Source organism: Mchenga conophoros, linkage group LG17 (genome assembly GCF_057382185.1).
Source record: "Mchenga conophoros isolate Kocher_MC1m ecotype Shallow Benthic linkage group LG17, M_conophoros_male_GT1.1, whole genome shotgun sequence".
NCBI classification, from domain to species: Eukaryota; Metazoa; Chordata; class Actinopteri; order Cichliformes; family Cichlidae; genus Mchenga; species Mchenga conophoros.
This window is the reverse complement of record NC_140542.1, coordinates 3,593,008-3,608,566: the sequence shown is the minus strand read 5'-3', so window position 1 is coordinate 3,608,566 and position 15,559 is coordinate 3,593,008. Positions and strand designations below refer to the sequence as shown.

Sequence of the window (15,559 nt, the reverse complement as noted above, 5' to 3'; positions counted from 1 at the left end):
CAACAACAACAATTTTCTGGTAGTGGTTTTTACATTCTGTGTCCAGCAGGGTGCAAGATTACAGCAAATTTTACAGCAGTGGTGATTTAAGCCCTGACACATTTTCTGGGATACTGCAAATGATTTCCCTGTAAATGGATGCATGCGCAAATGCAGAGATATAATATTGTCTATTGTACTAAAGTCTATTGTCTCTGTCTCCTTTCCTGTAATCCTAACAGGAAGACCAGCTTCCTTTTTCCTGCACAAATCCATGAGTTTTAAGACAGACTGCACTCAGACACACAGCTGGTGGTTCTGCATGCTCTCTGTAGTAATATATTCAACCACATGATCCAGTATAAATGGATAAGACAATAATTCTATATTTGAAATCCGAGCCACTGGTACGTGACATGACATAAAATAAAACAATAAGTCTTTTGGGGTTTTGTTATAGGAATAATCCACCATCATTATACAATCCTACTGCCACCATAATTATCCCACACAAAAGACAAATTAAACACTTTTCACAACCTCTTCCAACTTGGTTACTCGAAGGGAAACTATTATCAGCTGGCTTGTCACTGAACCCACGTTTTGTTTGTTTGTTTGTTTGTTTTAATCAGTCTACCTTCAGTGTCAACATAAATCGTTACTCTTCCGACCGCACGGGAAAGCAGCAGTGCTGAGTTCACGCCCCTGGGTGAAACCCCTCCTCTCTCTGTAAATGTGCGGAGCAGAGCGCTGTGTGGCAGTACGGCGTGTGTGTGCTGGAGGTACCACGGAGGTTTCTGGATATACCATTCAGACTCTGAGGTCGAGCTCAACCAGTTTTGGATATTGGCTGTTTTTTCTTCTTTTTAAAAAATATTTTAAGGTAATTTTTTGTTTAACCGGTTTGGGTTCGCGGTGTGAATTACTCACTGTTCCAGTGACAAGATAAGATAAAAAGATTACTTTTGAATTACAGAAATTATTGAATTAATCTTGTTGGTCTTTGGTGCAAAATGTTTGTAGACTAGTTATCGGGCAACTTTTGCGCAGACTGTTTTGTGCGTTTCACTGATAACTTAGATATACTTAAGAAACGAGGTTCAATGCCAGAAACAGCAGTGAGCTAACGTTAATACAAAACTCTTTGCTCGGTGTTCAGCTGTTCATTAGCCAGTTGTAATCAAGTATCGCACAGACTGGTCAAACTGTGCCTTAAGGGCAAAGCCAGCAGACAAATGCATCTTTGTGATTTTAACTTTAACTTTAACTGCAGCTTTTTTGTAAGGGTGACAATATTATTAATAATATAAATTCACTGTAAAAATGAAAACAAAAACGTTACAGCTCGTGGCTGACAGAATGAGAATTTAACTCCTGTCTTTTTTCAATATGTTCATATTCCAGAATAATATAAAATAAGGTCATTACCATTCACTGATATGTTATGGAGTCGCCTTATTGTTTCAGTTGTCCCAATGCAGTCTGTAGTCTATGCGAGAAATGGCAGGAAAAAACACTTAATTTCTTATTTTATAATAAGTTTCAGATTTCCTCTCTTGAAAGGGGTTCAGTGAATCTTTCTTGAGGAGCTCCATGCAGCTTCATTAGTCTTGCTTCACTGGAAGATTTCGTGTCCAGCCATGATCTCAAAGCTCAGACTCTTTCTCAGATAGACTGGAATACACTTCCACAGCCAGTATCAGCAGACTTGTTGGCCTGTGCACTTCCACACCGACTTTCTCATCAGCTGCTGAAGTATAGCATTAGTGGGCTTTGATCCCTTCTCATGCTGGGGGCCTGTGCTGCAGTCTCTAATCCAACAGGGAGGAGACCTGTGACAGAAAAGATTAATAGTCTCGAGTGTAATGAACAATCACAGCCATTTTCAAGTTTAATTTCCAAACTATGATATCATAGCAGGTTTGTTTTGTGCTGACATGTGAGGGGAAACTTAAAATGTTGCATTTGTATTTAGTGGGATTTAATCTGTAATTACAGGCAAATGGACAAACGTTAGGGAGACGCATGGTGTGACAAGACACTGTTTATTTCTCACTTCTTCTGTGCAGTTAATGTTTGCATCCTTCAGCCACAGCTCATCAGGAAACAAAAGCTCTGAGGCATGGCGCCCGCAAGCATTCCTCTGGGTATTAGTCTGCCCTTTTGTCAAGGCTGACTTTGTTTATGCAGTTGGGATAGACGTTGTGGCCTGTAGCTGTAATTTTCAGTCGAATCATTGCTATTGTGATATAAATCCTGCAGTGCTTTAATATGACAGAAAACACAGCTGTCCTTTTTTTTACTCACTCGTGTTTGGAAGTTCAGAGGAGGAACAGACGAGATGTTTAACCTTTCTCATCATCTCTGTGTCTTGTCAGAAACACCATGCCAAACTGGGGCGGAGGCAACAAGTGTGCAGCATGCCACGGGACGGTTTACCACGCGGAGGAAGTGCAGTGTGATGGCAAGAGCTTCCATAAATGCTGTTTTCTCTGCAGTAAGTACATCAAATGCATCAAAATGCAAATATAACTTTATCTGGAATAAGACTGAGCAACGTTCCTGTCATCAGCGTAGACCCCGCCGAAGCAGGACGGCGCTTGAACTCTGTTTCGCCTCCTCGGGTCACCTAAGAAAGCTTGCTCTGACATTTCGCTCACTAATCCTCACCCCAAACCAGCCTCAAAATGTCAGTGAAAATGTTCCAGTGAAGACCTCGCGAAGACATCAGGATATTTCTCCATAGAGCTGCTGTCAAGAAAAGAGCAAAACAGTGTGAGCCACAAAAGGCGGGTTTATTCTTTTTGAGCAGCTCTATTACAAAGACAGCTTTGTCTGACCCAGGAGGTGATGAGCAAGGGCACTTTTTTGTCCAAATTCTCTGTTTTCTGACATTCACTGATTTTTAAGAAAGATAGCTTTATGCTGACAGAGAAGTCACACAGCCTCATATGACTCTGTGTACACTATCTGTGTCTTTGTCTCACCTATTTATTCACAGTCAGTGCCTGTGGCAACACATGGGGAATACTAGTGTACATGTAGTTGAAGCAAAGAGGAAGTACTGTCAAAAAACCTAAAAGTGCATCACAAACTGAGGAGGGCAAGTCAGGATTTAGGTGCCATTCAATGGGACATGCAAGTCTTGTTTTGACAGTGTTGGCTGGGAGACGTGCAGATGTGAATGGAGACATTTTTCCTGCCGGTTGTGTGAAATCTGAAACCAGATTCAGACAGTCTCGTAGCGAAGGCCATTGTGTAAAGAATTCAGCTAATCCCAGCAGCCAGCGTGGGCACAAGCGTGCAGCCTAAAGCACCCGTGGAGCCTTTGTTTTTACAGACGCTGCTTTCTCTGCTAAGACAAACCTGCCAAGATGCTGTCAATTTTTCCAACACCTTTGGTATACAGCCAGACTCAAGCTGGAATTGATTTTCTTTAACCTCTTACTTTATGTTATTTAAATACCTGCAGTTGCAATCAAAATGGTGTTAAAGTCATAAGAGAAAACACTGGAATTTGAAGAATCTGTTCTTGTTTTGTTGATTATTGTAGATGTGAACTTTAAATGCCAGAGGTCTTTGAACCTCTCATTCTTAGCAGCTGGTTCACATTCTTGAACTGGCTCTTCAGACCTTTGTGGCTATCAGATATTTTACTTTCCCCCCTTGGACACCTACTAGGAGTAACCCTTGTTTCTGTCATATCGTTCATCTGGACGTAGCGTTTTCAGTGGGAGAGATATTCTAATGTTCGTCATGTTTATTGATGTATACTGAGGTGTCAAAACTGGTCATTAAAGTTACACGGGAGGATAAAACAGAAACTACAAACAATCTTCTTTTCATTCCCACAGTTGTTGTTGACAGAAAGTGGACTGCTTTCAGCTGACACTGTAAATTACCCTTCCAGGTACATTATGTCAATTTAGCCATTCAGAACAAAGTTAGTTACGAGGGGAGCTGGAGGGCCATGTTTCGGACCCTGGGTGGAGTACTCAAAAAATGAATTTGAGCCCTGCATGGCTAATTTAGGAAATCCCAAAGAATACAGAGTTAGAAGTTAGCATAATAGGTGACCACAGACACACAACTCACCTGCACTTTGTGTGCTGCTTGTGAGAGGGACGCAGTTTTTAGAACACTGACTTTAAGGGAAGAATGACTGTAAAGGGAAAGAAACAAGGAGGAGGAACTGAGGGGCCGCACTAAAAGCCAGTAAAAGATTGAATATGGATGGATCTGTGCTACTCTAAAGGAGTCTAATAATAAATATTAGAATTTCATCTAGTACTTAAAATCTTTATAGTATTTCAGACATGTCATGTGCTACATTTAGGCAGTAAATACATGTAAATGTAACCAAGTGAAAAGAATTTAGAAGACCTTTCCTCTCACTTAACTGCTGCTGTGTGTGTGTCCACAGTGGTCTGCAGGAAGGGTTTGGACAGCACCACTCTGGCCAGTCATGACCAGGAGATCTACTGCAAATCGTGCTATGGAAAAAAATACGGTCCTAAAGGCTATGGCTATGGACAGGGAGCAGGAACACTCAACATGGATCGGGGAGAACGGCTGGGAATCAAGCCTGAAGAGTAAGCTGGACTTCAATGAATGTTTCATTCATAGAGTGCCAAATCACAGCAACAGTCACCTCAAGGTGCTTTATATTGTAAGGTAGACCCTACAATAATGCATACAGAGAAAAACCCAACAATCAAATGACCCCATGAGCAAGCACTTTGGCGACAGTCAGGGAAACACTCCCTTTACATAATGATTAAAGCGTAACTCTGACTAACTGTGATCACAATGGTTATTGCAGTTAACATGTGCACATGGTATTTCATGACATCACTACTGTATGCAGTGATGTAACTTTGCTGTATACTGGCTCTCGTCTGAGTTCTGGTGATGTTTATTGTTTCTGTGGGAGTTTAAAAAGTGTTAACTTTGTGTAAATTCCCAACAGTGTTGCCAGTAACTATGAAACTATAATATCTTAACAAAGCATCATTCATCAGTTATAATTGCACAGATGTAATGCTGCGGTGTGGTTGTCGAGGCCACTGTGTAGTGTTGCATTATTTGTAATGATCTTTATAAGCTGTGGCTGCTGACTGTCACAGTGCCATTGTCAGCACGTACTTATGGAACTGAGGTTGAAGCTGATCCCAAATACACAAACTACTTCACACAAAAACCAGAAATAGAGGTTATTATGTAGCTATGTAGGTGAGCGCTGTCCTGTAAAATGAATCTTTGCCTGATTTGAAAATATCACCAGATGCAATTTAAATGCGTACAAATGGCAATAACAAGACAATCTGTATGTTTGCATACAGATCAGCTTGCCCGAGTAGTGTCGTTCAGAGTAAAGATTTCATAACCATGAACAAGCCTCTGCGCTTCACAGTCCCGGCCCTTTTCTGCAAAAACCACAGCGCTTTGAGAGAGGAAAGAAACCTTACAGGAATACTGGCAAAACTCCACTTCTTTATCAAATCCAGCTTGGCTAAGTCAATTCCCAGATGTAGATCCACAAGATTCCTACACAGTATGGAAGGAGTAGTATAGAATTTGGATCTGGATAAAGAGACAAAAAAAGAGTATGGAAACATATTTTTGTTTTTACACTAATGCGAATATTGTCTTTAAAAATGAGAATTTCTGGAAATAGATTCTATAACCAGTGTTTACCTCCAATAATAATCATTTGATTCAACAGGTTTTGGTGCAGAGCTGGGTTGCTTTAAAACTGTGAGACTGGGACCTGTCTTTGAAGAGGATACAGGCTTCTCACTGTCGACCATTAGCTACAGTAAAATGCCGTGCACTAACCTTTTTGGGTTATAATGTTAGTACAGTTTGCATGTACAGTAACTCACAACACAGTACATTGTAACAGTGGGTTTAAATCCATTCCTTTACATGAGAAACATGTTTGTCCTTTGAGGTCTGATAAGATCTGATTCATCTGTCATGAAGTCTGCAGACATGAATCTTGGAAATGGTGTCATTTTAAAAGGGACCCAGAGTACAAGATGAGGCAAGTCTGAAATTCAAAGTAAAGATCTAAGAGTGAAAAACATCATCTAACCGAACAGGATCGTTGCTTTCCATCAAGCTTCCAGCCTGCAGCCCGGGAATGGGTTGGGGATATTTTCTGGACGCTCCTAAGGCAAAATTGCATCCGAGGTTTTGTTACACTGCATAATTATTACCCTGCCTCAGACGTCAGGTGATTCGATTATGAAAGAGTTATTATGCAACCAGAAGGATCTCGCTCACCCTGCTGTATCCTCCATCACAAAGACCTTCATTCAGGGGCCACTGAGGCTGGCAGTCACCCTTCGATAAGCATTGCTCCGGGCCCCATGGTGCCCTGCTCATTTTCCCACCATTGGCAGAGAACAGACAGCAGAGCAGTCAGGTTGTTTTCTGGATCTTAATGTTTTGGATCCTACTTTGTTCAATACTAGCACCACAAATAGTGTGATATGTTGATTTTAGGACTCTTTGAATTTACAGGCCAATGTCAGTCTGACTGAAATGAGAGTTGAACATGTGAACAATAAATTAACTTTTCCTCTGAAATAATTTGCCGTATATTTATTTGCCCTTTCCCACCCAAGGACCCAGACTCACAGACCCACGACCAACCCCAACCCATCCAAATTTGCTCAGAAGTTTGGCGGTTCGGAGAAATGCGCCCGGTGTGGAGACTCGGTTTACGCAGCCGAGAAGATCATGGGGGCAGGCAAGGTGAGAGTTTTACCTGAAGTGTGTTTAAAGATCACACCACAGACCTTCAGTCTCTCTGCTTTTCAGGCTTTAGTGAAACTGGCACACAGTGTCCACTTTGTAGGGCTTCACCAAAATCACACAAATGCTTCATGTCAAGGACACGTTTGTCGTTCTCAGTAGTGACGAGAACTAAAGTTTTGTGTGGTTTGATGGATCGTGACCCCCATGAGCTGGCACATCACTGAATGCTGATCGATCCAGTCTTGGACATAAAAACACAACAGCAGGGACGTGTTACTTTGCGTCATTTATAGTTGGTTGCTCAAGGTTCACAATACTGAAGTCACAAGCAATCCAGTGAATCAAAAGCTTCGGCTTCAGCTGACATTGGATATGCCTAATATGGTCGTGTCAGGCACTAAACTCTGGTTTGTGATAGGCAGCCAATCAGAGAGTGCTTACGGCAGATCTGCAACAAGGATTACTGTGGCTCATGCAAAGCTACAGTCGAAGTGTCTGAGATGACAACAAACAGAGTTGAAATCAGCATATTAGCTGCCCTTTAAACGAGAAAGATGCATCTCTGAATATGAATCCAATATGAACTTTGAATTGAGGCATCTGCTCAAGACATTGTCCAAGTCAGCTATTTAACTTTCACTAGTTCAGCCAAGTTTCAAAAATGTTATGAATTTATTATTACGTTAATGTGGACTTGCTTCAAGAACACACAACTGCACCTTTGTGCTGTTTTTGTTCTGTTTGCACTGTAGACACCTTTAAATCAGTTTGATCGATGGCAATCTGCAGTGTGATTTAATGTTATTCAGAAAACACTTTTCTAGTGTGCAGACTCCACTCAGCGCTACACAACTCTCATCAAACACAGCTTTAGCATGAACAGTCCCAGCACAAATGAGGTCCTTGAACTCCACTGGATCACAGTCTGCAAACCACAGGGGTGAGACTGGTTTGACTGGATTGAACACACATGGTCTTGCCTGTGCTGAACCACACGCTGGAGGTTTGCTGCGGTTTCTCCTAATGAGAGAACGCGAATGCTGTTTTTCTGATTGAAGCCGTTCCACAGAGTCTGGATGGGAGCTTCCGGACAGCTGGTGTTAATCGGACTAAGCCTGCTATTGTCAGTGCTCTGATTTACGTCTAGGGACGTATCGGCAGGATGTTTTCAGAAATCAATAACTCTCAGAGCAGTTGCTCATATGAAAAGCTGTCCATGGAGGACAAACGATTTGTGTGCTGGATTTCTGTTGCCTCTCAAAGTGGGAGGAGTGGATCATTTCCTGTCAGTGATCACTTGTGGCTTCATGCATGAGCTGAGTAACAGCTGGTGACGTTATCAGAGCTGTTAATGTGTTTCCTAATGGGAGGAGAGGCTCTTCTCATTGGCTAAGACATGACCTGTAATTTTCTGTGTAATGAAAACGCCCCAGGCCGTGGGAAAGCCAAGTTGCTTTAATTGGATTTAATAAAAGCACTGATGATACATGATCCAAGAAGCATGTGCAGGTATCAGCTGTTATAGAATTGACCTGACATTGTACGAGCCTTGCAGTTTAATCTAGCTGTGGCATAAAAGCATAATAGCTGATCAAATGAGATCAAATCTTCCTGCTTTTCGTTGCAGCCATGGCATAAGAACTGTTTCCGCTGTGCAAAATGTGGCAAGAGCCTGGAGTCGACCACCCAGACTGAGAAAGATGGAGAAATCTACTGCAAAGGTGAGACAAATCTAAATAATTTGCAATGCTTCATTCCAGCATTACAACAGAGTGCTTCAGACACAATTTAGATTTCCTGAAAAGGTTTCCAGAAACGTCTCCGCTACCATAATAACTCCACCCAGGAATTAAGAGAGATTACTTACAGCTTCTACAAAGCAATCCCAGCACCAGCGCATTTTCCCACTGGATAGATCGACACTCCATTAATCAGTTAATGAATAATATTCAATTCAATTTTAACTGAGTTCAGTTTTAATTCAGTAATTCAGTTCAGTTGCCCAGACCTTACAATGATACAGAGAAAGCCCCACCAATCAGACGACCCTCTATGAACAAGCGCTTGGCAACAGTGGGAAGGAAAAACTCCCTTTTAACAGGAAGAAACCTCTCACAGGATCAGGGAGGGGCGGGGCCATCTGCCACGACCAGTTGGGGTGAGAGAAGGAAATGTGTGGCATACCACACTTCATGGCTCGAAAGTCAGATTGAAAATGTATGTTGGAGAACACTGCTGTTCAAACCTGTTTGTGTGAGGGAACCGGTCAGATTAAAGTTTGCTTAAAAGGACCTCCTCGTAATCCAAAAGGAGGAGAACTAAAACTGTTTTTATTTTCCACACAGCTGCACCAAGGCTCCGTGTTAAGTAAATAACACAGAGTAAAGTTGAGTAAAGTCCAGGAATAACAATAAAAATATGGAGCTGGAAATGATTGTGGTAGATTTGCTTTAATGCAGAAACTGGAGTCAGGTTTGTTTGGACTCCCCATGTCCTCAAATATCTAACCAGGAAGACTGACAAGTGGTATTGGAGTGCAATGACATTTGGTACAGGGTTTCAGAGCCTCTTTGGGGTAAATGTGTGTGTTCCTTTAACTTTCTGCTGCCATCAGCATTATTGAAACAGTACAGCTTGTGACCAAATACCTGCAAAGCAGATAACATTCCATCTGTCTCTGATGTACATTTGGTTAAACGCTTTTTAGCATGCTAGTATGTTAGCATGTTCATTGGCAGCTAGGGTTGCCAACCGTCCCTTAAAAGACGGAATCGTCCCGTATTTAGAAACAAAAGTACACGTCCCGTATTGAGCTAATAAGGGACGCACTTTATCCCGTAATACAGTGAGAATCAAAAGTAGTCTATAACTTTTAATGGAATTAACACTTTGTTTGAAAACATAATTCCCAGCCCCTCTCCTGCTTTGTGACCAATGAGCTGACAGCACACTTATGACAATTCAGATTACCGCTCATCTCATTGGTCGAGGAAAGGTCGCTTACAGAGAAAATACCGGAAGACAACAGTTGACCACAACAAGAAGCATGGCCAACAGGGGAACAAACCCCGACACTGCGGTGCAAGTCTCGGACGACAGTACACCGAAAGCTGGGCAAACACTGTGCGATTTTTTCAGTCACGTTATTCAGCTCCTGCTCAAACTGCACGATTGACGCGCAGGGGTTAGAAGTTCATAGGTCACGATGCAGGTCTCACACTATACCGCCCGATGCTCTGATGCGACCCGAGTGCGCACACTGTGCCTCCATAACATGAAGGTTATAACAAAATCTGTCGCTCGCTCTCTCTGTCTTTCACTCACACAGACACACCACCACCATCAACTTTGCTAAATTGCTAATGAAAAACATGATCAGCTGTGATTGAGCAGCATGTAAATCCAACTATTTTCACGGTTGTTGTGGTCGTGATAATTTTGTGATGCCACATCGAAAAGGCTCGGATGAGCTTTCCAAAGTTCTACAAGTTGTGCCTCCATCGCTTGTGTCCAGATCACACGCTGCACAGCCGTGCTGCTCCATCTTTTTCACCGACGTTTACGTGTTTGCGCGCGAGCAGTGTGAGCGGCTGTGGTGACACGTCACGAGCGATTGATGATCGGGAGCTGGTCGTGAGGTGTTAATTGCTTCTCGTTACCCCACGTATACTACACGATGCACGATGAAGGCCACAATCGGGCCGATCACCAAATCGGTCGCACGACTCAAAAATCGTCTCAAAATGGGCCAAAGATCGCACAGTGTAAGCCCAGCATCAGAGCAGCAATGTTTGTTCCCCTCAGAGAAAGAAAAAAAGGAGGAATGGGAAAAGGGAAACACCTGGCTGGGAAAGTGCACGATAACACCTATACAGCGCACTGCACTAGCAGAGTGAAGCTGACCCCCCACCCACTTGAAACGTAAAGGCAAATAGGCGGAGCGGTTAGTGCTACGTTTGTGCAGATTTGTGCAGGTAAAATTAGCGTTTGTGCTGCTACGGTTTTAAAGATATTAATGAAAATGTAAAGGTCAACCAGCCCCCCCCACATTACCCAAATCCAACAAAAGTGGTATCAAACGTTTGTGCTACGTTTGTGCTGGTTTGTGCTGCAAAGATTTTCGTTTGTGCTGCTATCATTTTAAAGATATTAATAACAATTTCTAGAGGTCATCAGAGGTCAACCAGCCCCCCCACATTAATTAAATCAAACAAAATGGGTGTCAATCAACTGTGCTACGTTTGTGCTGGTTTGTGCTGCTAAAAATTTCGTTTGTGCTGCTTCTGTTTTAAAGATATTAATGAAAATGTAAAGGTCAAAAGGTCAACCAGCCCCCCCACATTACCCAAATCCAACAAAAGTGGTATCAAACGTTTGTGCTACGTTTGTGCTGCAGAAATTTTTGTTTGTGCCGTTATTATTTTAAAGATATTAACAAAAATTTCTAGAGGTCAACCAGCCCCCCCATATTAATGGAATCAAACAAAATGGATGTCAAACGTTTGTGCTGCAAAAATGTTTGTTTGTGCTGCTAACATTTTAAAATGTTTAATAAAATAACGTCTTGATGCGTGCTTAATCATCCAGGTAAGTAAATCCCAAAAGGTTGATCTTTCGCCATCCTACAATGCTGTGATTGTAGCCATTCCCCACTTTCTGTGAATGGTACTCATGGCCATTGATCAATAGGCTTTGATTAGTTGTCATTGATCAATGGTCATAAGAATTTGCATACTAACAATCATGGAATTAACCCCCCGGCACATTGTTCATTCAGTGGCGCTAGTTTCCTTCACTATGCAAATATACTGTTTATATGGTTGGGGAAACCTACAGTCAGCTGAGACTGAAGAAGTCACTTGGATGAGTGACGAAACGTTTCTCCAACTGAAAATGTCCAGATGAACAGAATCAACCTTTTGGGATTTACTTACCTGGATGATTAAGCACGCATCAAGACGTTATTTTATTAAACATTTTAAAATGTTAGCAGCACAAACAAACATTTTTGCAGCACAAACCAGCACAAACGTTTGACATCAATTTTGTTTGATTCCATTAATATGGGGGGGCTGGTTGACCTCTAGAAATTTTTGTTAATATCTTTAAAATAATAACGGCACAAACAAAAATTTCTGCAGCACAAACGTAGCACAAACGTTTGATACCACTTTTGTTGGATTTGGGTAATGTGGGGGGGCTGGTTGACCTTTACATTTTCATTAATATCTTTAAAACCGTAGCAGCACAAACGCTAATTTTACCTGCACAAACCAGCACAAACGTAGCACTAAAAAAGTAGACCATTTTGGCCCGTTTTGGAGCAGTCTGGGGGGATGGTGACCTTTGAATGACCTATAAAATAAAGTTTAATATCTCGGAAACCGTAGCAGCACAAACGCTAATTTTACCTGCACAAATCAGCACAAACGTAGCACTAACCGCTCCGCCTATTTGCCTTTACGTTTCAAGTGGGTGGGGGGTCAGCTTCACTCTGCTCACTGCACTGTGTGCCAGCGCACTTTTTCCATAGGCATGCTTCTAGTGGTGGCACATGAAGAACATGAGGGGCGTGAAAGCTCGGGGAACCCTTAACCAATTTCTTGTCCACCAGGCCACGGCAGAAGCAGATATGGTATGTAAACATTGGGGTTAATATGGGCATGTGCAGTGAATATCAGCGCTATGTGGCCAGAAGTGTGATAATATAATTTATTTTGTGTAATAAACAACTGCAAGGATAGATGATTACAACAAATAGATCACTAATACATAAAAGTAATACATAGATTAATAATGATGATGAGTTATGATGCGCAATCATGGGAACAAGCGGGTTTACAAACAGGAGCAGCTGATTAGCTTTAGAAAAGCTGAAATAATATTTCAGCTGAAGCCGATTGTACTAAATGCACTAAATGTGCACTGTTACAAGAATATTTTTCGTTCTATTGTTTTCTATTAATTTATATAATTTTAAGTTAAGCAGGACAGAGTTCTTTTAAAGAAAGATTTACTTATATTCTCAAAAGTTAAGCATGACAGGCTTCTGTTTAAGAAAGAGACCTGTTTTACTGTGTTAATGTTGTCATTGTGAGCTAAAAATAAATGGCTAAATGATCATTTGTTTCCCATACGGTCATATCACAAAGAATATGCATCTGCTTAAATCAAGTTCAAGTCAAATGGTTAAAAAATAATTTCACACACAAAAAAAGAGCTACCACACTGGGAAGGGTGAAGACAACTGGGTCGCCCGGCCCTGGCCACGAGGTGTCCCTTATTTATTTTTCAGGGAGTTGGCAACCCTATTGGCAGCATGCTAATGCCATTGCATTTACATACATCAGTCTCAGGACTGAGCCAGGGGAACATTTAAAGCTGCTCACTTTTAAGATTGTGCTGTGTGTCCTGTTAGTCTTGTGACTTGCACAAGGGATGATGCCTTCGCATAAAAGAGACAGAACGGTCGACTTGTTACTCACAAACACAAAGTCAGCTAATTAGATCAGTAACGGCATTATGCAAATTATTCTCTGCTCCTGTGCCAGTGAATGTGACCATATCAGCAAAAAGTCAAATGGGATGGACTTTCTGAAGTGAAACATGCTGTAGCTGGTGTTGTGTCGCATGTTTTCTGTGGGTTTGGCTCTGTCATATTAACAGAGCCTCACCAATTTGACCTCCACAACAAGCTCTCTCCTCTCAGCACAATGGGATGCTTTGCTTGAACAGAAGAGTGATACACGCTGGCAGAAACAGTCGTAAACACAACTGTCAGCAGATCTTGTTTGCTGTACGTCACAAGGAAACCGTGCACTGATGGGCAGGAATGTTGCAACTCGGCTCTAAAGACAAACACCCTCAGCTCTGCTGCCGCTATCAATCAATCTGACAGCTCGCTGTCCTCTAACAGACATGTCCGCTCTCTGTTTCAGCAACATCTGGATGTTGTTACGGTGCCCCGCCTGAGTGTTTCAAAGACAGATGTGGACAGCAGATCCAATGTTTGTAGACAGAGCTCAAGGAAACGCTGCGGTTTATTGAATGAAATCTAGGAATGCTACACAGAGAATGGAAATTCTGCAGGTCTTTGTTTTACCACAATCCAAAGAGCGGGGGTATTGAACCTTAACACGTGCATGTTAAATAAACAGCTAAAGCTGGGAAAGCAGGCGCTGCTGTTACTGAAAGGACTGGAAACACGTACACACAGGAGGTTTCTGTTGCAGTGATTAGATCTGCTCAGTCACTGGGTCATAGAGGTCAAAACTGTAAGTGCAAGCGACAGGAAAACAAACTGCTTTCACAGCAGACATCTTGACACAGTTGTGTTAATGGTTAAATCCACCTACGGAGGTCCTGTTGGTTCATGATATTGGTTGGTTAATGGACCAAACGAATGGTGAAGAAAGGCGATTTTAAGTGAGTTTGGTTTGGTCTGAGCATTTCAGAAACTGCTGATCTGCTTGGATTTTCCCCACACAGCCATCTCTAGAGTTCATCAGAGAAGGGTCCAAAAAGAAGAGAATAGCCCGACTGCTTTAAGCTGATAGGAAGGCAACAGCAACTCAAATAACAACTCATTACAGCCAAGGTATGCAGAAGCATCATGTACCACTCCTGTCAGCTGACAACAGGAGTCTGAGGCTACAGTTTCGTCGTGATGCGTGCTCAATCATCCAGGTAAGTAAATCTCCAACAGTTGATTCTGTTCATCTGGACGTAGCGTTTTCAGTGGGAGACACGTTTCATGAGAATTTGCATAATCATGATGAAGGAACTGACCTCCCAGCTGTTTGTTCCTTCAGTGGGCTGGTTTCAGTCATTATGCAAATGTACTGTTTATAAGATTGGAAACCTGCAGTCAGCTGAGATGAGTGATGAAACGTTTCTCCCACAAAACGCTACGTCCTGATGAACAGACACAACTTTTGGAGATGAGGCTACAGTTGTCATGAGCTCACCAAAATTGAGCAACGGAAGCGTGGAAAAACATTCCCTGGTCTGATAATCTTGATTTCTGCACAGTAGGCTCTGCGCTTGGCATAAGCACCATGAAAACATGGATCCAGCCTGCTTTTTATCCCCGCTTCATGCTGGTCATAGTGGGGTAATAGTTTGGATTTTCTTGGCACATTAGTATCAAATGAGCTTTGTTCACCGCGACCCTGCCTATGTGAATACAGTGGATGGCTGCTTCCAGCAGGATGACACACCATCTCCAAATAGTTTCTTGAATATGAATTATTTCATTGCATGTAACAGCCTTGACAGTCACTAGATCTCAACCCAGTAGAGCACCTCTGAGATGTAGTGCAATGGGAGATTCACAACCTGGATGTGCAACCAAGCAAACTGTGATGCTGTGAAACAATATGGATCAACGTTCGGAGGAAAGTTTCCAGCACTTTGTTGAACCTGTGCCACCAAGAATCAAGTTGTGCAAGGAAAAGCAGCTCCAACCTAACATGACACAGTGTTGTTAGCTTGTGTTGTGTGTCATTTCAGGTTTACACAACAATAAATAATTTACTGGTAGCAGTGATTTAAGAAGCTTTCAAATAGAATGACAATTAGAAGTAGAGAGGTTTGTTGATGTTTCTTCTTTCCCTCCACAGCATGTTATGCCAAGAACTTTGGCCCCAAAGGGTTCGGTTATGGCCAAGGAGCCGGTGCTCTGGTTCACGCTCAGTGATGGCTCGGTGGGACCACAGTCACTCTGCCCAACATGAACACATTTCATCCTCTATGCTTTGATGCTTAAAAGGTGCTGTTGATACAAATAAAATAAAAAACATGAACAAACCAACGG

The 15,559-nt window shown here is 42.2% G+C and overlaps 1 protein-coding gene across 1 annotated transcript; it reads left to right on the top strand.

Moving 5' to 3' along the window:
• The first annotated feature begins 705 nt into the window (after positions 1 to 705).
• Positions 706 to 15,556, top strand: csrp2 (cysteine and glycine-rich protein 2). The gene is made up of 6 exons (XM_085252984.1): positions 706 to 862; positions 2,358 to 2,476; positions 4,403 to 4,571; positions 6,612 to 6,741; positions 8,372 to 8,465; positions 15,366 to 15,556. Exons 2-6 carry the CDS (start codon positions 2,365 to 2,367, stop codon positions 15,440 to 15,442), a joined length of 582 nt encoding a protein of 193 aa, XP_085109110.1. The 5' UTR covers positions 706 to 862; positions 2,358 to 2,364; the 3' UTR covers positions 15,443 to 15,556.
• Positions 15,557 to 15,559: the final 3 nt, after the last annotated feature.

Bases quoted from the DNA above. Each gene is read 5' to 3' on its own strand.
- csrp2 (XM_085252984.1), top strand. From the start codon at position 2,365: ATGCCAAACTGGGGCGGAGGCAACAAGTGTGCAGCATGCCACGGGACG. The intron at 2,477-4,402 runs GTAAGTACATCA...GTGTGTCCACAG, and splicing joins TAAATGCTGTTTTCTCTGCA to TGGTCTGCAGGAAGGGTTTG. The intron at 8,466-15,365 runs GTGAGACAAATC...TTCCCTCCACAG, and splicing joins TGGAGAAATCTACTGCAAAG to CATGTTATGCCAAGAACTTT.